Genomic DNA, 27,684 nt, shown 5'->3' on the forward strand with positions numbered 1-27,684 from the left:
TGTACCTCAATCACATTGCTTCATTTTTTAGCGCAATCTTTCTCACCCCTTAACTCATTTTCGTAGTATTATGCGCTTTTTCTTTTTGAGGACGACACTATTACTTTTTTTACAATTTAAATTTGGGCGAATGGGAAGGTATATTTTGGGCCGCGCCAATGTCAAAAGGAGAGCAAACCTCCCCATAGACGTGAAAAAACAAGCACTTCTGTTTTATGTAATAGCTAAAAGTAAGTTTTCCTGTTTAGCCCAATCTTCAACCTCCTAGCTCCGATCCAATTGATATTATTGATGTAACCAAAACAGCCATACGACCATACGATTCATAACTGAACCATACAAGAATTATGCATAAGATTGTGAGACTCGGTAAATAGAGCCAAAAAGGAATGCCCCATACCCTGGTGAGCACCTTTTGCAGCAAGCTTAATGAAGAAGGGTAATTACCTCATTTCAATAATTGAAAAGCCAAGTCACTAAAAAAAAAGAACAAGATATAAATTTAATGACCATAAAAAACATATGCATTCAGAGTCCAGGAGAATCAAGAGATTGCATATCACCAAGAGATTCAGCATCCATTCTTCGCGTCTCCTCTTCTATTCTTGCACTTTTCATGGCTTGTCTTTCATCCTCTGCTTCTAGTGATTCCACCATCTTCTGTCTGTAGCTAAAAGTATATGAGACAAATATTCAACGACACTTGCATTACACATTAACCCAAGAGACCGGGGAGATTTCTGGTAAAGCCAAGTTTTGGCTCAATGGACGTGCTAAATTAAAATGATGCTATTTTGAGCTACCAAGATTTTGTGCCTTGAATTTAAAAATAAAATTTAATCATAGAATCTAACAACTAAACATGGCAGTATAAATTAATAAATAGGTCAGCTTTGAAAACGCATGTCAATCTTCCATATGAGTTGTACTAGATAAATACATCCTGATATCAGGAAAGTGAGCATGATTTTTTTCATGGGGGGACAGCGTCAAAAAGGAGGAAAATATTCTAATGACACGGGGAGCTTGAGAATCACCATACGTATCACGAGATCCCAGGGGAGGGGGAAGAACCAGAAGCCCCTCCATGTGTACGTGTCTAGATTATACCAAAAATAAAGGCTAGTAAAGCCAAGGGGGATATATGTTCTTTCACGCCCTAGGTCACAGGTTCACAAACATGATCAAGGAAAAGTTTCAACACTACTCATTTCCCTGGCGGAGACAAATCATACAACTATGCAACACTGTTAGTGGCTAGAACTTTAGCAGTGAACATATGACCTAGAGAGGCTGGGGGGTAAGCGTAGTAATATACCAGATTAAGGGTCGTTTTAGTGATATCATCATTTTAGCTAAGGATAAGGGTAAATTAATGGACAATCCCTAGCTCCTGAATAGTATAGATGTCCACACAGATGGTAATTATCCACTTACAAAGGGTAGCGTTAAATCACAAAGTATTTTCAATTTTTTATAGTCTTAGTATGGAAAAACACATATTCTGTTTTACTATACATTAATACAAACAGTGAAGACCCCATTTCTAGTCTGGCGAGGTCTCAGATGCTTCCAAGAGCGATAATGAGCATATTATGAACAGTGAAGACCCCATTTCTAGTCTGTCGAGGTCTCAGATGCTTCCAAGAGTGATAATGAACATGTTATGTTCTTTATCAAAATACTTCGTATATATAAATTAAAGAAACAACTTACACGTCACTATCCGGGTTGTTTGCTTGATTTCTGCATTTTTCCAGTTTGATCTCCAGAGGTTTTATTGAATCTTTTGATACACGTTTTACATCCCGTACTGTCTTTCGAATGCTTCTGAAACATAGAACATTCAGTAATAATAAGTAAATACTTTACTTAGATATAAAGAAAAGTTTTCAATTACACTTAAAACAGTCCCATTTACCATACCAACTTCGGTTTATTTATATATTAAAATCTCTTTGATTAGTTTCATTTTGAATCGAAGACACAAGAAAGTACTAGTAAAAATGAATAAATGAAAATTCTAAATTTATCCTGAAAAGAAAATGACCAAAAATTTTAAGCTAACTTATAAACGTCTGGTATGCTTTTGTACTATTGAATTGTAAAATAATTGCCATCCTCAATTAGAAAGGGTAAATTAAAAATATATACCCTTTGCTTTCGCTTGGCCTTTGATTTTTTTTTATTATTCGTTTGTCTTGTTGCTATTATTGTTAATATACTTTGATTTCTAAGTCGATTTACTATGTCGTTTTAAATTAAAAAAAGCAGAAAAATGTTTTTGAAGTTACTAACTTTTTAGAAAAAGTAGGAACAAAACAGGAGGAATTTTAGAACAAGAACTATTAACTTAATAACAATAATTTGGCCGTTTAATCAAATGTCTGGCAACCCCTTTGTCTACATAATTCTGTATTTTTTTTTAATTTTTGAAATTGCTTTTAAATTTTCTTACGCGTTACTTTGCTTCTGCATTTCTTTCTTGTATAATAAAAAGAAATACATATACTAAATCCTTTACGCAATCTTCTTTCCGAATTCCAAGAGGAATAGTAAAAATTAAACACGAGCGCTCTGGTGCCCAAAGTAAAAAGAATGTATACGGTATTTTTTCCACTCCAAGCTAATTTAATTACTGAGTTGGCTTAAGCTAGAATAAACAGCATACACAACCAGGCCCCAATCCAGCTATTAGCGACAGAACTAAAATCCCAAAGTAGATATCTGATGAATTTACAGGTTGTACTACTACCACTAACAAGTCATTGCAATACACAGCCACCTGAGGCCAACACACGCTCCTCTTCCATCCCAATCTATTCAAATTCTCCCTCTTTACAACCTCCCGAGAAATTCCAACGTCCGTTAAACTTTTTCTTACGACATCCTCTCAATTCATTCAGGGATGACCTGCATTTCTTTTGTCCCTAGAGGGTTGGCCACCAAGGACTATCTTAGTCAATCTTTCATCCTTCATCTTCAGAACACTACCCAGCCGTCTCAATCTTTCCCTCATCACAGTCGTAGAAAGCAGGATTGAACCACCTTTTTCGCACAGTTTACTCTTTGAAATACGGTCAGTAAGACAGGTATCCAAAACAATCCGTAGACAATTGTTCTGGAAAACCTTTAGCAAATCCTCCTCCGTCTTTCGGAGCGTCCACACTTCAGAGCCATGCTTGACCGCTGTCATCACTGTAACTTTCTATAGTCTAATCTTGGTTCACAGACTTATGTTCCTATCCTTCTAAACTTTTTTCAACTATCAAAGAGCCCATTTGGCTTTGGCTATTCTACTTCTTCACTGCACCCAACGTCTTTGCTAGTAATACTATCTAGGTAAGTGGAGCTCTTCACTTGCTCGATCTTCTCGTTGCCCAGCATCACCTCTTCATATTAACTTATTCCCAGTCTTAACGACTTAGTCTTTTTAACATTCATTTTCAAACCTATTCTTGTAACCTCAACTCTCAGAATCCCAAAAAATTCAATCATTTTGCTAACATTTTCGTCTAGGATGCTTAAACTATAAGCATAATTAAGGTCTAGCAGAGTTTTACTTCCTATTTGATTCCGTGGTCTCCCATAGCCTTTGCTCATTGTGAAAACAGTTGTCTTAGAAATAGCTCATACGCTGAACAACCAATTCAATACCTTGGTGAGTCTTGAAAAAGGAAAAAGTTGTCAGTTAATGAATAAATTAATAATTATGAACTCTCAGAGTATGAATAGAATGTTGGTTAAAATTATTTTTTATAAGGTTATGGTGCTGATTAGGAAGAGTACTGTGAACTGAGTTTTTTTCCCTCGCTCTTGCTTCAGTCTGTTTTGCTACTTCTCGGGCAAGTTTCTTACTTCTTGGGGTGGCCGTTGAACTCTAGTTGTTGTTTGTTTGTCATAATTTTAAACCTCTTTCTCTCTCTATAAAAAAAAAAAAGAGTGAAAAGGGCTACCAGTGGAACATCTGGTAATTCAAAAACTATTCGTTCTTTTAAGTGGATTAAAATTCCACACAAAAGAACCAGTTGGCTGGGAATAAGGCGGTATCATTTCAATTCCTTAGCTGTGATAGCAACTGTTGAGAAAGTGATATGAACTGTTGAATTTCTTTATTTTTTTCGTGGCACATTACTACTTTAAATGTAAGTTTACCTTTCCTTCTTTCTATATCGACTTGTTCTTAGTATCCCTAATTTCAACCGTCACTTTAAAGTGACGGTGTCTTTTAAGTGACACAAGCTCCGCTTTTGTTGTGCTATTATATATAAAATGATTATTTTCAATAAAATTGCTTTACAACTACTACTACTACTAATACTTCCAAATAAAAGCAGAAAATGATATAACTTGATAAAACTAAAGATCTGAGAAAAATTTTACCAAGAGAGCAATCTTACAAAAAGGATGTTTTCTGTTTAGTTTATGCTATGTTTCACTGAAATATTTGATTTTGTGTTCTAATGTCATTACCTTTTGGAAAAGGTCATTATAATGATTTTAGGCCACATTTTCAAGGCCTAATCTTATTGATATTAGGCATTTTAATTTAGGTATTTTTCCAGAAGATAGAAATTACGTTAGAAAAAAACTCCAGATCGGCCAACATTGAAGCAAAATCATATCCACAGCCAAAGGGTTTTAACGTCATTACCTTCTAGAAAAGGTCCGCTATAGCCTAATGATTTCTTGTTGAAAATGCTGTTGCCACTACAAAATATTACATATTCTGTTCAACAACACTTCCAGATAAGCTTGAAGTAGTCAATCGATTTCTTTACGAAAGCGAGAAACGTCATAAGTTTTAAAATGTAATTTTACACTACATAACAACTAAGAAAAGCAACCTGACTAGGTGTAGGAGCTATTTCCACCTGACTAGTGGAAATCGCGGTAAAGAGAGGGATAACACGGTATAGACCCAAGATAGGATCAACGTTGTTCCGGTTTATTAATCAATTTCTCTACAATTTTCAGGGATTTCGTAATTATGGGATTTCGACTAATGATGATAAGGCTGAAAAGAGAGGTTAATACAAAACTCATTCACATGGTAGCACAGCACTTGACTGGAACACGGTCAACTGTATGGGTAATATAACATATGGCAATTCCGTTAGAAGAAAACAATCCATCTGTAAATACCTTATGACTTCGACCAATGGACCAAGGTGGCTCTCATCTCCTGGAATGAGGACGTCAATAACATATCGATCCAAGCTTCCCGGCTCCTGACTGAAAGCATGAATAATAGCGGCCAGAGCTATCTGCGAAGGAGCGTAAATCAAACACAGGTCGGTGAAGTAGTAATTCTCCAAAAATTCGTCAATTTTTGGTCGAACCTTGTCAATGCTCCCGATTTGGCTGTAACGAGTCTAAAAAACAATACAAATAAGAAAAATCTTTCATAAAAGACTAATATGTTATTTCGTCATTGCCTAACATCACATAATTCTCATTTCTCTTTTGAATTTAGACAGAATACGATTAGGTTATGAAGTTCATTTCCAATTACAATTAGAATTTATTCTGCTAAAAAGCAACTTTTTGCATCTACTTAGAAAAGATATAATAGATCTCCCTGAAAATATCCTTGTAAAATAATTCCCAGAAAAGACTTTTCTAGTCCTTATTTTAGTAAGAAGGGAACACTCGGGATGTAACTTTTTTTTAAATTTCTAGTATTGTCACTTTTTTGAGTTAGTAACAAATAACATGTATATTGCTGCAAAAAATGCAGCATATCTGTTCATCTTATGCATAACATTAGCATTAGCCTGTTGGCTGTTTTTTTTTCGATATTTTTATTTTTTTGGCGTGGAGCAGTATTTATCAGCTCAGATACTCAAAAATTGGTTCTATTTATTTTTCTTTTTGGAACCATCATAAAAGTAATTAGGAAGAGTATGTTATGGTGCTAAATAGTCACACCAGATCAGATGACTTCCCAAACTTGATTCAAGTCTGTAGGAGAGACTGTGAAGGGGAATGAGAGGCATGAATTCGAAAAAGTTACATAACTATGGAAATAGGGTTTAATTATACCAGCGAAAGAAACTCTTTAGACCAGTATTGCACACTTGAAAAGACTCCAAAAGTCTTGAAAGACTCCGCTTTTGGAGTCAAACGGAAATGACTCCAAAAATTGCGGTTTTGGAGTCATTTCCGGTAAAATGTCTCTCTATATATAAAGTGAATTCTCCTAAAAAGAGGGGATGAAATTGCAAAGTACACCAGTAGAATCACCATTGTCGGAAACCTTTTGTAGAGGATTTTGAGTTCCCTTTGTGTAAACTTATATGACATACGAGAAAATCATATGTTAGCTTGTGTATAACTGATTTTAATAATAATTTCCATGTACTTTGTATTTGGATTCATTAAGAGGCACAGAAATGGTGCACATTTCCGACCTCTGAGGCAATGTTAGGGGACATCTGCAAAAGGACGGAACAAGGCCTAACAGAGATGAGAAGAATAACCAGAATTTCAGTTCAACAGTTGTCTTTCACAAAATGCAATCTGTAATGGAACCAATACCCTTACATATCTACTGAGATTTTTTTGCGTCCTATTATTCCATATATTTAAAAAGGAAAAATAACCACTCCGATGTTGATCCATAAAGAATTATTACCATTTATTGAAGTATCAACAAAGATTCGATTATACCTTTTCACCTTTTTGACTTAAAACACAAACTTGGGTGAGAATCAGTTTGCTTTCTGGCACGGAGTAAAAGTTGTCAACATGTGTATAGGATTCGGTCTTTCTTAGTCCTTGATAATTCATCCACGCTAAATCGTTTTTATATTTATAACCTATATCTTTCGACAGCGATCGATAGTGTGGTGAATGGTGAGCTTCTCTTCATAGTTCCAGGTTAGTCTTTCATCGAAAATTTTTGTCAAATTTCGGTATTCATATTCTTGTCTTCAACTAGATAATGCACAAAGTTTTATCATATGAGCAGCAAGACAGGGGGGGGGGGGGTGTTATCTCTCACCCTATTAAGTTTTGTATTTCTAGCCCTTTGCTTAAGATATTGGGTACTTGCTTTTCTGGTTTTGCTGACGTGGCTTTGCTTCTGATTAGCCGTTCCAAAAACGATCTTCTGGTTTTGCTTCTGATTAGCCATTCCAAAACCAATCTTTTCCAAATGATTTCTACTGTTTCAGCTCTTTTTCCTGATATTGGCCTACTGCTTAATGTAGGCAAATGTTAGTTTCTTCTCTATCCATCCCCTCTCCTCTCTTCAGTACTGTTACTCCCCTTCATTGTTCTTATTGCACTGATTATACATGATGGCTTGTCATTTCCATTACTAAATGTCCTCTGAGTTTGAGTCAGCGGACTGTTGCCACATTAAAGTGATAAAATTAGTAAAATAGTAAAAAATTATGAAAAAAGGAACACGTAGTTTGTTCAAACCAAGGAAGACGTAATTGGTGTGCTCTGTTCATGGTCATTCCGTTTTCTATGACTGTTCTGTCATTTGTGCTTTGTGTCTTTCCCCTATTCTAGAGAATAACAATTAAAATAGAATTTAAATGAACTATTTTAAAACTTTATAAATATTTTTTATTATCCACATTGGACAAAACGGAACTTCTCCTGAATAGTTTCTATGTTTTTGATATAATTTCAAAGTTATATAGTTATAATAATAATATATGATTATATTATAAAAATATTAAACTATAGAACAAATTTACATTAGATATATGGTCAAGGAACCTCCCAGATATCCCCTGTCTGTTTATCCCCTCACAGTCATCATACCAATTTTCAATGATTAGATATTTTCTCTCGTATTTTTTTTTTTATAATCGCACCCCACCGTTACAATCTTTGTGCGCGTGAGGGTTAGAAACCAAAAAATTAGTGGGTTGGATGAGGTGTCAAAACAGTTAACATTTCCCTTGATATCAATTAAAAAACCATCAATGGGTCTATATGGATTGTGAAGTGTCAACTGATACCCCAGTTGTTGCCCTATAATTAACGATTTGCATGAAATCTAATTTTCTATTAGAAATTTTGCCAATCAAGTAGTTAACTAAACTATACAACAAAGTGAGAAACAGCTCGTTATTCAATATAATAGAATTTAATAGAATATAATAGAATTTACAAAAACTATTTTAAAACTTTCTAAATATTCTTCTTATTATCCACATTGGACAAAACGGAACTTCTCCTGAATAATTTCTGTGTTTCTGATATAATTTCAAAGTTATATAGTTACATAACTAAATCATAATAATATATAACTATATTATAGAAATACTAAATTATAAAACAAAGTTATGTTAGATAGTAGCTGTTGGGGTGGCGCTTCGCGCCACCCCAACACTTAGTTGGTGGGGGCGCTTCTCGCCCCCCCCCAAGCCCCCCGCGCGCGTAAGTCGTTACGCGCCATATTAGTTACGCGCCATTGTAGTTGTGTCCCTGTGTCCCACCTGTGAATATAGATAGATATATATATATATATATATATATGTTTTTATCTACGTAAAACTTGCAAATATACAACATTCTTGGCTGTCTCATTGTCTGTGCATATACAAAGCCTTATATACTTATAATGAAGTCATATGCAAACACTTTTTACAAACAAAATGCATACATACAACTTATTTTTATATAGATAAATAGATATTCATATACAATACAAATTAACTACGTAAAACTTGCGAATATACAACATTTTTTGCTGTCCCATTGTCAGTGCATATAAATAGATTGTCAGGTTTACCGACCCTCGAACATACAACGTACAATTGTCCATGGGAAAAACAATCTGTATTAAGATCTATACTGCATTTTTCTAATGATTGCACTTGAGCTTTGTTGATGGTGATTGCAAATGCTAATCGAATTGGGAATTGCAATCTTTTAAATTGAAAAGGCGGATCCGTTGGAATCATGGGAATACGAGGAATAAGAACAGCCTCACCCTCAAAAGGCCCTGTCAAGATTGTTGCCTCTATTACGTTTTCCATTGTTTTTTTACGGCAAGCCGCGTGCCATTGCAGAGCTTTGGTGGGTTGATATTTCGTAACAATATTATTGGTACGCCTATTTTTAGTTGTAGCACGTGTGGTGGAAACCCTGAGAGATCCAGGGAATTAAAAATTCAGATGGATAATTAACCGCCTCATTTGGTTCCAGAACTGTATCGACTGACTTGTAAAGGACTGCCTGGTCTCGAATCTTGGTCAAAACAATATTGTCGATTTCGTGGACGTCTTTATTCTTGGCTGCCAGAATCGCTCGTTCACTTAGCCATTTATGATTTTTATATTTGGTTAGAATATTCGGAAATACTTTTTCAACCAATTCAGTTTTGGACGTCACTAAATTACAGAATTCAGCAGGGAGTTGTATACGTCCTGAAATTGAGTCTACTGGGAGCTTTCCGTTTCCAATTGGCAGTAATTGATCTGAAAATGTTTGACCAGAGTCATCGTTTTGCAATCGGACACGAATATTTGTAGTTAATTTTAATGTCTTTACGTGTGACCATAAATTAGAATTTTTCAGGAAAGCATTCATTTCGTCTGCATGGGTTGATCTAGGTATTATAGGTAATGTTTGCCTGAAATCTCCCGCAAGCAATATTAATGTGCTGCCAAAGGGCTTCGAATTCCCTCGCAAATCTCTCAAAGATAGATCAAGAGCCTCGAGCGATATTTTGTGTGCCATTGAGCACTCGTCCCAAATAATAAGTTTGCATTGCTGCAATACTTTACCCATCCCAGATGATTTGGAAATATTGCACGTGGGAGTTTCTGTAGAATGAAAATTCAAAGGCAATTTCAAAGCGGAATGAGCAGTTCTTCCACCAGGCCGCAACGTTGCGGCTGTTCCGGACGACATAATTGCCAACGCTAAGTCATTTTTTGATCGAATGGATGCCAGAATCAATTTTATCACAAATGTTTTACCAGTACCTCCTGGCGCATCCAAAAACAAGATTTCTCCAATGTTGTTATCGACACAATGCATTATCTTATCATAAATGTCCTTTTGCTCTGACGTTAACTTAGAAATGTTATTTTTTACATACGACAATAGATCACTCGTGCTGTAACTTTGTTCACGATCCAAGTCTACACAAGTTGAAACAGCAGCTTTACGATTAGGTGAAGGCATTCCCAAACCCTGAAGAGGTTTGTTTGCCATACATACGCACAAATCTTCAATAATAACTAAAGTGTAGTTATAAATTTCTGATGTAAAACAAAAGTCATATCTGAGGTCTCTAGCCGTTTTCGATGGAGTATATCCTCGGCCATTTTCGATTTATATTTTCCCCATAACTCTGTAGGAGCTGAAGGAGAGCAAGTTGTTAGTATGATTCCAAACAATGCACGAATTTGACTTGGAGTTGACGTTTCGCACGCGTCATTGATGCAGTTATCCCATGTTGGTCATGGGAAATCCAATAAATTCAGAGCTTGGCATGCACTACGGTAAGTGTCATGTATAATACCGTTTACAGTTCTCAAATACTCAAAGGACGTCGGACCGGGTACATTCACCAAAAGCAGGCGGAGAAAGAAGCATTCATGTTGATTGGGGTGAATGGTGTAGAGTCTTCCTATCGTGGTATCTTTGAAGATGGTAGGTTGGCCGTCGACTGATTTACCCTGTTTTCGACGTTCAAATACTTTATTTTTAGCATTCCACGTGTAATACAAAGGCACTTCAGTATACAGCAGTTTTTTTTTGCAAAATAATCATTTTGACATAACGAAAAGAAAGCAGTTAACGTTGTATCCGGTGAATTCAGGGCTCTTTGTCGCAAGTTGGATTCCGAAAAACAAACACGTTGTCCATTCTGTAAATGTACCGCTAAGTGAACAACAGCTGGACTTCGTTTATGTATCGGAAATGAAAGAATTCGCCAAACAGCTTCATTACTGCTAATGTATCTTCCAGCCTGATATTGTACGATTTCATCGATATCACTGATTTCGGACTGCATGCCAAAAACTGCCATGTCACTGTCTTTGATGACGTATTCACATATGTATTTGATTGCCTTTACGGAGTTACAGTATTCAACGTTTATGTGTGCATTAAATGTTTTTGACAATAAAGGTGAATATGGAACAACCCACTGATTATCTACTTCGATGGTGGTACCGTTATGCTTCTTTATTATTGCTGTTTTACCGCCATCTTCAGTAGATCTTCTTCTATTGTGGGTAACAATCATTGCCAGTAATTGTGTTGGGTACTAAAAGTCGAGGATATTGGTTTGTGCACCTTCCTTTGGCCATGCATGGTGATTTTTCATTCAGTGCACCGCAAGGTCCACGTATCATATTTTTTACAACAATATCATATAAGCCCTTATCGACATTTTCATCAGGAATTTCAGCGGAAATCACATCGTCAATTTCATTAGAAGTAATTTTATCATGTAGTCAGATTAAAGTATGTGCGTGTGGGAATCCTCGTTTTTGCCATTCCACTGAGTACATCCAGCATCGCACTGACCCAAACACTTTAAGTTTTGCTATGTAGTTTATCAGTGATTTCAACTTTTGTCGGAAGACACGGGCCGTAATGTCATGTCTATGAACCGCCGGTTGTCCTTGAAGTAAAAGCTGCTGTATCTTGTCCCAAGATTGATTACATGTAAATGTAATAAATAAATCTGGACGACCATAGAGACGAATATACGCAATAGCAACTTGAGCATATTCATGCGTATGATGGGGACTGCCAGCATGTGACGAAGGTAAAATCGTTAATCTTCCAACGTTTGTGGTATTACCGTCATTTACAACTGCATCGACAATTTACAATTGTCAGCGAAGAATACGACTCTATTGCGGTTGAATATAATCCTAAATTTGAAAAGCTTGAAAAATCACTCAAAACTCTAAAACCACTTATTGAAAATCTTGAGGAGCGCGTTAATCGCATAGAGATGAGGTTTGATGATTATGACCAAGAAGTTTTGCTTAATAGTCTCGTAATCCATGGAATGAAACAACAGCCAGGTGTTAACCTGAATACCACTGTGATTGATTTGGTTAAGCAGAAGTTAGGTGTTAGTGATATAACGGATGGGCATATTACAAGTGTATTTCGATTCCGGCAGAATATGATCAGCACTGATGGTTCTGGTAAAGTAGCTCCCATAATGGTGAAGTTTCAGAGCAAAGATATTGTCCGAAGAGTCTTCAAAGAAAAAGCAAAATTAGCGCGTACCGGTGTATACGTCACTGAGGCTTTAACAAAGCGTCGAAGAGACATTTTGAACATGGCAAGAGACAAATTTGGTGTGAAGTATGTTTGGACAGACCATGGTAATGTCCTTGTGAAAAGGCCAAGCGACCCTTCTGTTCGCAGAATAAGGTCACTTCTTGATTGCATGTGATTTTGTTGATTATTTTTTTTTTCTTTTTCTTTTTCAGATATTTTTTGATTTTGATTTTTATTGTTCGATAGTAACACCAATATTTACTATTTTTCGTTTTAACGGGTACTGATCTACTAAGTTTGCGGCTTAAGCTATATGAACAAGACCCATTTGATATTGACAAATATTTATTATCTAAGCTTGGGGCAGAGCAATCTACTTTAAGTTTTCGGCCGGGTCGTTTTAGCACGTATATTAATGGACCTGTAGACATTAATAAAAGAATAAATGAGTGCCTTGTGTAAGCGTGGAACTGCCACATTACGTCATCTTATCATGATGTTGTTCAGTTTATGTATGAAAATGATTCTATTCAGTTGCTTACTTTATGTGAAACGTATTTGGGTAGGGATAGTCTTCTCTCGTTCTATAGTTTTCCAGGGTATTGTTTAGAATCAAAAAACCGTTCAAAAATGGGCAGAGGAGGCCTGGCGTTTCTAGTAAAGGACTCTACAGTATAAGGTGCGTGATGATCTTGAGGTTTGGCTAGAGGGTGAGTTTGAAAGTTTTTCTGTTGAAGTTAGATTTGAAGAAAAGAATTTTTTATTTTGTATTATTTATAGACCACCACGTGCTATGTTTGATCGTTTTATATCTGGTTTTGATGATTTAATGCTGAATGTAAGAAATTCAGGTTTGGAATTTATGATAATGGGTGATTTCAATTATGATTTGAAAATACTAGCTGGTATGAATCTTGATTTTTAAAAATTTCATGTCATCTCACGATCTATACCCTGTGGTCACAGTTCCAACAAGGATCACCGAGCATTCTGCGACCTTGATTGACAACATATTTGTTTCGTCACGTCAAGTAGCAACTACATGCGCAGACATTATAGTTTCGCCTATCTCCGATCACCTGCCAGTCCTAGCTAGATTAGGACTTCACATGAAAAAACAAGTAGTGAAGCGTAATATACAGATCCGAGATCTGAAGCCAGCGAACGTTAAAATGTTTTCAGAAGAGCTAGGTGCTGTAAATTGGGAGATTTTATTTAGGGAGAATAACCCATCTTTCCTTTTGAAAAGTTCAACACCACGCTGCTAGGTATTTATGACTTGACATGCCCACTGAAAAGCATGAAAATAAGAAAAAAGGCAGCGAGAAAACCTTGGGTTGATGATGAGCTTTTGCGAATGATTGATATAAGAAATGCTTTGTATACAGCACACATCCATGAACCAAATGAGTTAAGTTCTGCACAGTTCAAGGATCAACGTAATCTAGTTAACTCTACTAGACGAAAGAAAATGAGAAACTTTTATGGCGAAGAATTTAAGAAAAATGCACCAAACCCTAAAGCCACTTGGAAAATTATTAATGAAGTGATCAGAGGTAGTCCTGCTCCACAACAGTATAGCCTAAATGTTGGTGGCGAAATAGTTCGAGATCTTGACAAAGTATGTGATTTGGTTGCTTATCATTTCTCGAAGATTAGTGACTCTGTTCAGAGTGAAGCAGCAGTGAACAACGAGTTGCTGATAGAAGAATCAGCTTTTAAGATTTTGAAATGAAATTAGAACCCTGCGATTCTGTAGAAATAGAGAAGATTGTTTCTTCAATAAAATCAAACAGTGCTGGGACCGATGGCCTCAACCTACGAACTCTAAAATCAGTGCTTCCGAATATTCTTCCAGTACTAGTATTTTTAATAAATCTGTCAATGGCAGAGGGTCAATTTCCCTGTTCGCTGAAAATGGCCAAAGTCATCCCGCTTCCGAAGTCTGGGACTCTAAGTGACCTTTCAAATTGGAGACCATATCAATACTACCCATCATTTCAAAGCTATATGAAAAAATAGTTCACAAAAGACTATATGAGCATCTAACAAATTGCGGATTTCTGTCTGAAACTCAATTTGGATTTAGAAAAAGACATTCAACTGTGCATGCTGCTTTAAATTTGATTGATAAGGTAAACGGTGCACTGGAAAAAAATTATTTTTGCATGACAATTTTCATTGATTTTAAGAAAGCTTTTGATACTGTTGATTTTGGAATTTTGTTGGATAGATTGTCGAAGTTAGGTATTAGGAATAAGTGTTTGAGTTGGTTTGAGCCGTATTTGCGAGGTAGAAGTGTAAAAGTCGTAATAAATAATGAAGTTTCACAAGCTTACCCATTGAATTGCGGAGTGCCACAAGGTTCTGTCCTAGGTCCTCTTTTATTTTTAATTTATGTAGATAGTATGAGATTTTTTGTCCCTGGTTACTTAACGTCTTTTGCTGATGACACTGCTATAACTGTTATTGCCAAATCGTCGCCGGACTTGATAGACCGAGCAAACAGTGCTTTAAAGGGACTACATACGTTTGTTACACTCAGTAAACTTGCTGTTAATGCTTCAAAAACAAGTTACATGGTTTTTAGAAGGACTGGTGAGCCCCAAGATTTACCTTCAGATATTGTGTTTCCTTAAAACAAGTCCGAGAAACGCGTTACCTCGGGTTTCTTCTTGACTTCAAACTGAGTTGGAAGTCGCACAGTGACCTAGTTTCCTGCAAAGTGTCAAGGGGAGTTGGAATGCTGCGGCGTCTAAAAAATGTGCTTCCTTTGAAAGTTTTAATGTACTGTACTATACTTTAATGGCGTCGTATATAAATTATGGTTGCTTAATCTGGGCTAGTAACTTTCAGTCTAATTACAGGAGAGTTCAAGTGCAACAGAATAAGACAATTAAAATTCTAGGAAATTATGGTCGCGGAAGCGCTAGCACTGTGTCTATATTTAAGAAGTTTGATATTTTGGATGTTGGAAAAATCAGAGACATGCAGATTGGTATTTTATATCAGTGTCTACATAATTTAGGGCCTGACATTTTTAATGATTTTTCTTTAGCTTGGGTTCTTCCTATCATGATTATGGCACGCGAAATTCAAATAATCTTGTTCATGAGTTTCCGAATACTTCCCGGTCAGCTCATGTTATCAGATACATGGGACAGTCCGTCTGGAATCCCTTCCCACAGCAAGTTAAGGAATCAGAAAGTCTGCCTCAGCTGAAACGACGCCTCAAGGCCCATCTTCTGAACAATTAGTAATGTTGAGTATTTTAGATTGAGAGAAGGGTATCTCCCCCCATTTTGTTAAATTGACCATTAGTTTTGTTTTGTTTTCTTTTTTTGCGTTTTTTTTCTTTTTTTGTAGTTTATTCATCTTATTTATTTTACTTTTTGATGTAAGCGAAATATTTTATGAAGAAATGGATCGTATTTGATGTCTGCTACGCTTACAGCCCATTGCGGCCTATTTTTTTTAGCTGATGAATGAAAGTTTGTTGTTTGTTTTTTGAATAAAATTACCTACCTACCTATATCTCGCAAATGAATGTATTGTTCAGAGCAGAGTTTGGTCTGATTCAGACGGATAAATAGCAAACGTTCTGATCCAATGTTAGCATACAAATCAACGATGTATTGGTGAAACAATTGACGGCATTTTAAAATATAATTGTCTTCATCCTGAGGAATCATTAGTCTATAGGAATAATAATGCATTGCGCTGCATTTCTTATACGTTTGTTTGTTAGTCGATGGATCTTGCAATTTATTATTAAAGTTATAGCCGTCGGCTCCATCCCAAAAAATGATAGGATATTGTAGGGCATCGTAGCATCGATGAGTTTCAGCAATTCTTACCAACTGAGCGTTTCGCTTATGAAGAATAATATCTCGAGGTAAAAACTGATCACCGACCATAACGATTGCCACTTCGTCGGTAGTTGGAGCATTGTATCTACGCACATGTTGGTCACGAGGCGTTTTGTAAGCGGAAATAACAATTTTATGTTATCAGTAGGCATCAAATCGATGGCAGTTTTGAACAGACGCACTAAATTATTATTTTCGTGGAAAAGATGTTGCAATTGGGAAACGATAGTCCTTTCAACGTATGGAGAAATTTCGCAACGTGCATTCAATTCAGAATTTCTATCACTGATGAACTAAAGTTGTAAAAATTTATGATTCTCGCCTGAGAATGGTAGAAGGGACCCTACTCTATGATAAATTTACCCTTTTACTTTGAAAGTAGGCATAAATTGATCTTGATTTTCGATTTGGGCACCAAACGACGTCATTTGGAAACATGAGTTGTATTTTCTGATCTTTGATAAAAAAAAACGCTTAGATTCTGACGTAGTTCCAGTAAGCAAAGTCTTCAATGGCTCTGGTGGTGCAGCCAGTTGAGGAAGTTTAACTTTTCCTGAGGCGCGACACATTCCCAATGTTTCACCATTAAATTTCAAGGCCTTGCGATAGGGACAAATTTTAGAAATAGTCCCGATTTGAACACATCTACTCAAACTATAATCATCGACTGGGCTGTACCTGAATGCCAGGCGAAAATTTTCAGGTTGCTCTTGTGATTCCTCGGCACGCTTTCTTTTGGTGATTTCTCTTTGAGACGCAAGCCTGTTTTCACGCTGTTGTTGTGATTCCTCGGCACGCTTTCTTTTGGTTATTTCTCTTTGAGACGCAAGCCTGTTTTCACACGGTTGTTGTGGTTGCTCGGCACGCTTTTTTTTCTTACTTTCTCTATTAGCCGCAAGCCTGTTTTAACGCTGTTGTTGTGATTCCTCGGCATGCTTTCTTTTCATACTTTCTCTATTGGCCGCAAGCCTTTTGGCATACTCTTTGCGCAGCTTCCTCGGCTGTTGCCACTGTAGGTTCTTCTGTCATTTTAAAATTAAAAATTTCTCTTTGAACGGCCTTCTTATATACTTATAATGACGTCATATACAAAGCCTCGTCATAACAAACATGACGTCAGTCGACAAACAACTTCATGACGACATACAGCACAATCCTTATTATGACGTCAGTCGACAAACATGACGTCCGTCGACAAACAAACATGACGTCAGTCAACAGACAAACAAACAACGTATCTATCTATCTATCTATCTATCTATATATATATATATATATATATATATATATATATATATATATATATATATATATATATATATATATGTACATGTATATATATATATATATATATATATATATATATATATATATATACTATATATATATATATATATATATATATATATATATATATATATATATATATATATATATATGTTGGGGTGTACTAGCTGTTGGGGTGGCGCGAAGCGCCACCCCAACAGCTAGTATCTATCTATATATAAAAAAATAAGTTGTCTGTGTGTGTGTCTGTCGAGTGACGTCATGTTTGTGTGTCGACTGACGTCATGCTTCCGACTGACGAAATTACAGACCGGGACATCGGGACACAAATGACGACCGGGACACCGGCACATCTATCTATATAAAAATAAGTTGTCTGTGTGTGTGTGGGTCTGTCGGGTGACGTCATGTTTGTCTGTTGACTGACATCATGTTTTCGACAGACGAAATTCCAGACCGGGACATCGGGACACAAATGACGACCGGGACACCGGCACATAGGGAATATAAATGACGACCGGGAAAGAGAAAGCGACCGGGACACAAGGAATGTTCGATTAGCAATCACCATCAACAAAGCACCGGGACACAAATGACGACCGGGACACAGGGAGTATAAATGACGACCAGGACATAAGTAAAAAAAACTAAAAAAACTAAAAAAGACGACCAGGACACAGGGAGTATAAATGACGACCAGGACATAAGTAAAAAAAAACTAAAAAAACTAAAAAAAGGTAAAAACTACAAAAAAAATAAAAAGAAAAAAAACTAACAACTAATAAAAAAAAACTAAAAAAGCTAAAAAACTGAAAAAAGAAAAAAAGAAAAAAAAAAGAAAAAAAGGAGAAAAAATGAAAAATAAAGGAGAAAAACAAAACTAAAAAAAATGAAAATAAAAAAAATAAAAAGAAAAAGGGGAAAAATAAAAAAATTTATTTCATAATATACCATTCCAAAAACGAATGTATATACATACCGGGACACCGGGATACAAATGACGACCGGGACACAGGGAATATAAATGACGAGCGGGACACAGGGGCACAACTACAACGGGGACACACAGGGGGATATATAAATGACGACGGGGACAAAGGGAATGTTCGATTAGCAATCACCATCAACGAAGCTCAAGGGCAATCATTAGAATCATGAGGTATAACTAAAAAAAACTAAAAAAGAGGTAAAAAACTAAAAACTAAAAAAAGACCAATTCAAAAACGAATGTATATACAGACCGGGACACCGGGACACAAATGACAACCGGGATACCGGGACACAAGGAATATAAATGACGCCCGGGACACTCAAAGAGAAATCACAGACTGGGACACCGGGACACAAATGACGACAGGGACACAGGGAATATAAATGACGACTGGGACGCAGGGAAACAACTACAACGGGGGCGCCGGGGGGCACAGAGGGATATATAAATGACGACAGCGACACAGGGAATGGTCGATTAGCAATCACCATGAACAAAGCTCAAGGGCAATCATTAGAATCATGAGGTATAGATCTGAATACGGATTGTTTTCCCATGGACCATTATATGTTGCATGTTCAAGAGTCGGTAAACCTGACAATCTATTTATATGCACAGACAAAGGACAGCAAAGAATGTTGTATATTCGCAAGTTTTGCGTAGTTAAAAACATATATATATATATATATATATATATATATACTAACTGTTGGTGGGGGGCTTCGCGCCCCCCCCCAAGCCCCCCCCCCGCGCGTAAATCGTTACGCGCCATTGTATTTGTGTCCCTGTGTCCCACCTGTGAATATAGATAGATTTATATATGTGTTTCAAACTACGTAAAACTTGCGAATATACAACATTCTTGGCTTTCCCATTGTCTGTGCATATACAAAGCCGTATGTATTAATAATGACGTCATATGCAAACGCTCTTTTTACAAACAAACAAACATGCATACACACAACTCGTTTTTATATAGATAGATAGATACAATACAAATTAACTGCGTAAAACTTGCGAATATACAACATTCTTCGCTGTCCAATTGTCGCTGCATATAAATAGATTGTCAGGTTTACCGACCCTCGAACATGCAACATACAATTGTCCATGGGAAAAACAATCAGTATTAAGATCTATACCACATTTTTCTAATGATTGACCTTGAGCTTTATTAATGGTGATTGCAAATGCTAATCGAATTGGGAATTGCAATCTTTTAAACTGAAAAGGCAGATCCGTTGGAATCATGGGAATGCGAGGAATAAGATTAGCCTCACCCTCAAAAGGTCCTGTCAAGATTGTGGCCTCTATTAGGTTTTCCATTGTTTTTTTTTTACGGCAAGTCACATGCTATTGCAAAGCTTTGGAGGGTTGATATTTCTTAAAAGTATTATTGGTACGCCTATTTTTAGTTGTAACACGTGTGGTGGAAACCCTGAAAGATCCACGGAATTTGAAAATTCAGATGGTTAATTAACCGCTTCATTTGGTTCCAAAACTGTGTCGACTGACTTGTAAAGGACTGCCTGGTCTCGAATCTTGGTCAAAACAATATTGTTGATTTCGTGGGCGTCTATATTTTTGGGTGCGAGAATCGCTCTTTCACTTAGCCATTTATTATTTTTATAATTTTTTAGCATATTCGGAAATACTTTTTCAATCAATTCATTTTTGGACGTCACTAAATTACAAAAATCAGCAGATAGTTGTATACGTCCTGAAATTGAGTCTACTGGGAGCTTTCCGTTTCCAATTGCCAGCAATTGTTCTGAAAATGTTTGACCAGAGTCATCGTTTTGCAATCGGACACGCATATTTGTAGTTAATTTAATGTTTTTACGTGTGCCCATAAATTAGAATTTTTCAGGCAAGCATTCATTTCGTCTGCAGGAGTTGATCTAGGTATTATAGATAATGTTTGCCTGAAATCTCCCGAAAGCAATATTAATGTGCTGCCAAAGGGTTTCGACTTCCCTCGCAAATCTTTCAAGCATTGATCCAGAGCCTCGAGCGATTTTTTGTGTGCCATTGTGCACTCATCCCAAATAATAAGTTTGCATTGCTGCAATACTTTACCCATCCCAGATGATTTGGAAATATTGCACGTGGGAGTTTCTGTAGAATGCAAATTCAGAGGCAATTTCAAAGCGGAATGAGCAGTTCTTCCACCAGGCAGCAATGTTGCGGCTATTCCGGACGACGCAATTGCCAACGCTATATCATTTTTTGATCGAATTGATGCCAGAATCAGTTTCATCACAAACGTTTTACCAGTACCTCCTGGCGCATCCAAAAAGAAAATTTCTCCAACGTTGTTATCGACACAATGCATTATCGTATCATAAATGTCTTTTTGTTCCGACGTTAACTTGGAAATGTTATTTTGTACATACGACAATAGATCACTCGTACTGTAACTTTGTTCACGATCCAATTCTACACATGTCGAAACAGCAGCGATACGGTTAGGTGAAGGCATTCCCAAATCCTGAAGAGGTTTGTTTGCCATACATACGCACAAATCTTCTATAATAACTAAAGTGTAGTTATAAATTTCTGATGTAAAATCAAAAGTCATATCTGACGTCTCTAACTGTTTTCGATGGAGTATATCTTCGGACATTTTTGACTTATATTTTTCCCATAACTCTGTAGGAGCTGATGGAGAGCAAGTTGTTAAAATGATGCCAAACAATGCACGAATTTGACTTGGGGTTGACGTTTCGCACGCGTCATTGATGCAGTTATCCCAGTGCTGGTCATTCTCCAATAAATTCAGAGCTTGGCATGCACTACGGTAAGTGTCATGTATAGTACCGTTTTCTGACGTAGTTCCAGTAAGGAAAGTCTTCAATGGCTCTGGTGGTGCAGCCAATAGAGGAAGTTTAACTTTTCCTGAGGCGCAACACATTCCCATTGTTTCACCATTGAATTTCAAGGCCTTGCAATAGGGACAAATTTTAGACATTGTCCCGATTTGAACACATCTACTCAAGCTACAATCATCGACTGGGCTGTACCTGAATGCCAGGCGATAACTTTCAGGTTGCTCTGATTCCTTGGCACTCTTTCTTTTCTTACTTTCTCTATAAGCAGCAAGCCTGATTTCTTGCTGTTCTTGTGATTCCTCGGCACGCCTTCTTTTTCACTTTCTCTTTTAGCAGCAAGTCTGGTTTCATGTGCTCTGGTAGTTCCTCGGTACGCCTTCTTTTTTCACTTTCTCTTTTAGCAGCAAGTCTGCTTTCGCGTTGCTCTGGTAGTTCCTCGGCACGCTTTCTGTTCTTTCTTTCTCTATCAGCCTCAAGCCTGTTTCCTTGCTGTTCTTTTGATTCCTCGGCACGCTTTCTTTTCTGACTTTCTCTATCAGCAGCAAGTTTTTTGGCATAGACTCTTTGAGCATCTTCCTCGGCTGTTGCCATTGTAAGTTCATCAGTCATTTTAAAGTTAAATATTAATAGATTTCTACGTGAACGCATGTCTTAAATATCTTTAATGACGACATCGTCATAACAAAAATGACGACAACTAACTTCATGACGTCAGTCAACACACAAACATGACGTCACCTGACAGACACATCCATAGACAACTTATTTTTATATATATAGATAGATAGATATATCTATATTCACAGGTGGGACATAGGGACACAACTACATTGGTGCGTAACTAATATGGCGCGTAACGACTTACGCACGCGGGGGGGCTTGGTGGGGGCGCAAAGCGCCCCCACCAACTAGGTGTTGGGGAGGCGCGAAGCGCCACCCCAACAGCTAGTAGGGAATATAAATGACGACCGGGACACTCAAAGAGAAAGCGACCGGGACACAAGGAATGTTCGATTAGCAATCACCATCAACAAAGCACCGGGACACAAATGACGACCGGGACACAGGGAGTATAAATGACGACCAGGACATAAGTAAAAAAAACTAAAAAAACTAAAAAAAAAAGGTAAAAACTACAAAAAAACTAAAAAAAAAACTAAAAACTAATAAAAAAATCTAAAAAACTAAAAAAACTAAAAAAGAAAAAAAGGAAAAAAAGAAAATAAAGGCGAAAAACAAAACTAAAAAAATAAAAATAAAAAAAAAAACTAAAAAGAAAAAAAGGGGAAAAATACAAAAATTTATTTCATCATATACCATTTCAAAAACGAATATATATACAGACCGGGACACCGGAATACAAATGATGACCGGGACACAGGGAATATAAATAACGACCAGGACACAGGGACACAACTACAACGGGGACGCCGGGGGGCACAGGGGGATATATAAATGACGACGGGGACACAGGGAATGTTCGATTAGCAATCACCATCAACAAAGCTCAAGGGTAATCATTAGAATCATGAGGTATAACTAAAAAAACTAAAAAAAGGTAAAAAACTAAAAACTAAAAAAAAGACCAATTCAAAAACGAATGTATATAGCCTACAGACCGGGACACCGCGACACAAATGACGACCGGGACACCGGGACACAAGGAATATAAATGACGCCCGGGACACTCAAAGAGAAATCACAGACTGGGACACCGGGACACAAATGACGACCGGGACACAGGGAATATAAATGACGACCGGGACACAGGGACACAACTACAATGGGGACTCCGGGGGGCACAGGGGGATATATTAATGACGACGGCGACACAGGGAATGGTCGATTAGCAATCATCATCAACGAAGCTCAAGGGCAATCATTAGAATCATGAGGTATAGATCTGAATACGGATTGTTTTCCCATGGACCATTATATGTTGCATGTTCAAGAGTCGGTAAACCTGACAATCTATTTATAGGCACAGACAATGGGACAGCAAAGAATGTTGTATATTCGCAAGGTTTACGTAGTTAAAAACATATATATATATATATATATATATATATATATATATATATATATATATATATATATATATATATATATATATATATATATATATATATATATATATATATATACATATATATATACTAGCTGTTGGGGTGGCGCTTCGTGCCCCCCCCCCAAGCCCCCCCGCGCGCGTAAGTCGTTACGCGCCATATCAGTTATGTGCCATTGTAGTTGTGTCCCTATGTCCCACCTGTGAATATATATATATATATATATATATATATATATATATATATATATATATATATATATATATATATATATATATATATATATATATATATATATATATATATATATATATATATATATGTTTTTAACTACGTAAAACTTGCGAATATACAACATTCTTTGCTGTCCCATTGTCTGTGCATATAAATAGATTGTCAGGTTTGGCGACTCTTGAACATGCAACATATAATGGTCCATGGGAAAACAATCCGTATTCAGATCTATACCTCATGATTCTAATGATTGCCCTTGAGCTTTGTTGATGTTGATTGCTAATCGACCATTCCCTGTGTCGCCATCGTCATTTATGTATCCCCCTGTGCCCCCCGGCGTCCCCTTTGTAGTTTTGTCCCTGTGTCCCGGTCGTCATTTATATTCCCTGTGTCCCGGTCGTCCTTTGTGTCCCGGTGTCCCAGTCTGTGATTTTTCTTTGAGTGTCCCGGGCGTTATTTATATTAGTTGTGTCCCGGTGTCCCGGTCGTCATTTATATCCCCCTGTGCCCCCCGGCGTCCCCGTTCCAGTTGTGTCCCTGTGTCCCGGTCGTCATTTATATTCCCTGTGTCTCGGTCGTCATTTGTATCCCGGTGTCCCGGTCTGTATATACATTCGTTTTTTAGTTTTGTTTTTCTCCTTTATTTTTCATTTTTTCCTTTTTTATTTTTTTTCTTTTTTAGTTTTTTTAGTTTTTAGTTTTTTTATTAGTTTTTAGTTTTTTTTCCTTTTAGTTTTTTTGTAGATTTTACCTTTTTTTAGTTTTTTTAGTTTTTTTTACTTATGTCCTGGTCGTCATTTATACTCCCTGCGTCCCGGTCGTCATTTGTGTCCCGGTGCTTTGTTGATGGTGATTGCTAATCGAACAATCCTTTTGTCCCGGTCGCTTTCTCTTTGATTGTCGTCATTTATATTCCCTATGTGCCGGTGTCCCGGTCGTCATTTGTGTCCCGATGTCCCGGTCTGTAATTTCATCAGTTGAAAACATGACGTCAGTCAACACAGAGACATGACGTCACCTGATCCACAGACAGACAGACAACTTATTTTTATATATATAGATATATATATATATATCTATATTCACAGGTGGGACATAGGGACACAACTACAATGGCGCGTAACTAATATGGCGCGTAACGACTTACACGCGCAGGGGGGCTTGGGGGGGCGAAGCGCCCCCACCAACTAGGTGTTGGGGTGGCGCGAAGCACCACCCCAACAGCTAGTACATAATAAAAATAAGTTGTATGTGTGTTATCTCTGTCGCGTGACGTCATGTCATCATGTCGTCATGAAGTTAGTTGTCGTCATGTTTGTTATGACGATGACGTCATTAAAGTTATTTAAGAAATTCGTTCAAAGACAAATTTCTAATTGTAAGAAGATCGTGGACGGAAAAATGTTCAATTGTAAAATGACTGAAGAACCTACAATGGCAACAGCCGAGGAAGCTGCTCAAAGAGTCTATGCCAAAAAACTTGCTGCTGATAGAGAAAGTAAGAAAAGAAAGCGTGCCGAGGAATCATAAGAACAGCAAGACAACAGGCTTGCGGCTGATAGAGAAAGTAAGAACAGAAAGCGTGCCGAGGAATCATAAGAGCAACGTGAAAACAGGCTTGCCGCTTCAAGAGATAATGCCAGATTAGGAATGTGCAATTTCCATCAACGAAGGCTTGTCGAGGAACTACCAGAGCACCGCGAAACCAGACTTGCTGCTAAAAGAGAAAGCGAAAAAAGAAGGCGTGCCGAGGAATCACAAGAGCAACGTGAAAACAGGCTTGCGGCTTCAAGAGATAATGCCAAAAGAAAGCGTGCCGAGGAATCACAAGAGCAACGTGAAAATTATCGCATGGCATTCAGGTACAACCCAGTCGATGATTATAGTAGATGTGTTGAAATCGGGACTATGTCTAAAATTTGTCCCTACTGCAAGGCCTTGAAATTTAATGGTGAAACAATGGGAATGTGTTGCGCCTCAGGAAAAGTTAAACTTCCACAACTGGCTGCACCCCCAGAGCCATTTAAGACTTTGCTTACTGGAACTACGTCAGAATCTAAGCGTTTTTTATCAAAAATCAGAAAATATAACTCATATTTCCAAATGACGTCGTTGGGTGCCCAAATCGAAAATCCAGATCAATTTATGCCTAATTTCAAAGTAAAAGGGCAAATTTATCATAGAGCAGGGTCCCTTCTAGCATTCTCAGGCGAGAATAATAAATTTTACAATTGTACTTCATCAGTGATAGAAAATTCTGAATTGAATGCACGTTGCGAAATTTCTCCCGACGTTGAAAGGACAATCGTTTTCCAATTGCAACATCTTTTCCACGAAAATAATAATTTTGTGCATCTCTTCAAAAAAGCCATCGATTTGATGCCTACTGATACGCATAAAATTGTGATTTCCGCTGACAAAACGCCTCATAGTAAAACCTGAAGTGTTTGGGTCAGTGCGATGCTGGATGTACTCAGAGGAATGGCAAAAACGAGGATTGCCACACGCACATATACTAATCTGGCTACATTATAAAACTACTTCTAATGAAATTGATGATGTGATTTGCGCTGAAATACCTGATGAAAATGTCGATAAGGGGTTATATGATATTGTTGTAAAAAATATGATACATGGACCTTTCGGTGCACTGAACGAAAATTCACCATGCATGGCCAAAGGAAGGTGCACAAAGCAATATCCTCGACTTTTAGTACCCAACACAATTACTGGCAATGATGGTTACCCACAATATAGAAGAAGATACAGCAATAATAAAGAAGCGTAACGGTACAACCATCGAAGTAGATAACCTTTGGGTTGTTCCATATTCCCCATTATTATCAAAAACATTTAATGCACACATAAACGTTGAATACTGTAACTCCGTAAACGCAATCAAATACATATGTAAATACGTCAACAAAGGCAATGACATGGCAGTTTTTGGCTTGCAGTCCGAAATCCAAGATATCGATGAAATCGTACAATATCAGGCTGGAAGATACATAAGCAGTAATGAAGCTGTTTGGAGAATTCTTTCATTTCCGATACATGAACGTAGTCCAGCTGTTGTTCACTTCGCGGTTTATTTACAGAATGGTCAACGTGTTTATTTTTCAGAATCCAACGTGCAACAAAAAGCCCTGAATCCACCGGATACAAAGTTAACTGCTTTCTTTTCGCTATGCAAAAATGATTCTTTTGCAAAAAAACTACTGTATACTGAAGTGCCTTCGTATTACACGTGAAATACTAAAAATAAAGTATTTGAACGTCGAAAACAGGGTAAGTCAGTCGACGGCCAACCTACCATCTTCAAAGATACCACGATAGGAAGACTGTACACCGTTCACCCAAATCAACATAAATGCTTCTTTCTACGCCTGCTTTTGGTGAATGTACCCGGTCCAACGTCCTTTGAGTATTTGAGAACTGTAAACGGTATTCGAGAACTGTAAACGGTAATGTCCAAAGATATACTCCAACGAAAACGGTTAGAAACGTCAGATATGACTTTTGATTTTACATCAGAAATGTATAACTACACTTTAGTTATTATAGAAGATTTGTGCGTATGTATGGCAAACAAACCTCTTCAGGATTTGGGAATGCCTTCACCTAATCGTACCGCTGCAGTTTCGACATGAGTAGAATTGGATCGTGAACAAAGTTACAGTACGAGTGATGTATTGCCGTATGTACAAAATAACATTTCCAAGTTAACGCAGGAACAAAATGACATTTATGATACGATAATGCATTGTGTCGATACTAACGTTGGAGAAATTTTCTTTTTGGATGCGCTAGGAGGTACTGGTAAAACGTTTGAGATAAAACTGATTCTGGCATCAATTCGATCAAAAAATGATATAGCGTTGGTAATTGCGTCGTCCGGAATAGCCGCAACGTTGCTGCCTGGTGGAAGAACTTCTCATTCCGCTTTGAAATTGCCTCTGAATTTGCATTCTACAGAAACTCCCACGTGCAATATTTCCAAATCATCCGGGATGGGTAAAGTATTGCAGCAATGCAACCTTATTATTTGGGACGAGAGTACAATGGCACATAAAAAATCGCTCGAGGCTCTGGATCAATATTTGAATGATTTGCGAGGGAATTCGAAACCCTTTGGCAGCACATTAATATTGCTTGCGGGAGATTTCACGCAAACATTACCT

The 27,684-nt window shown here is 37.2% G+C and overlaps 1 protein-coding gene across 2 annotated transcripts in view; it reads right to left on the bottom strand.

Annotated features, from left to right (window-relative positions):
• Positions 1–487: 487 nt before the first annotated feature.
• Positions 488–27,684, bottom strand: part of LOC136029354 (uncharacterized) — a 224,757-nt gene continuing 197,560 nt past the window's right edge. The window contains exons 2-4 of one of the 2 annotated variants that reach the window (XM_065707659.1): positions 5,146–5,375; positions 1,717–1,827; positions 488–670 (exon numbers count right to left, since the gene is read on the bottom strand). In XM_065707659.1, the coding sequence (XP_065563731.1) occupies positions 529–670; positions 1,717–1,827; positions 5,146–5,375 (483 nt within the window). In that variant the 3' untranslated portion in view covers positions 488–528. Of the gene's footprint in view, positions 671–1,716; positions 1,831–5,145; positions 5,376–27,684 lie in introns of both variants that reach the window. The other variant, XM_065707658.1, reaches the window with a different exon arrangement.

Source organism: Artemia franciscana, chromosome 7 (genome assembly GCF_032884065.1).
Source record: "Artemia franciscana chromosome 7, ASM3288406v1, whole genome shotgun sequence".
NCBI lineage: Eukaryota > Metazoa > Arthropoda > Branchiopoda > Anostraca > Artemiidae > Artemia > Artemia franciscana.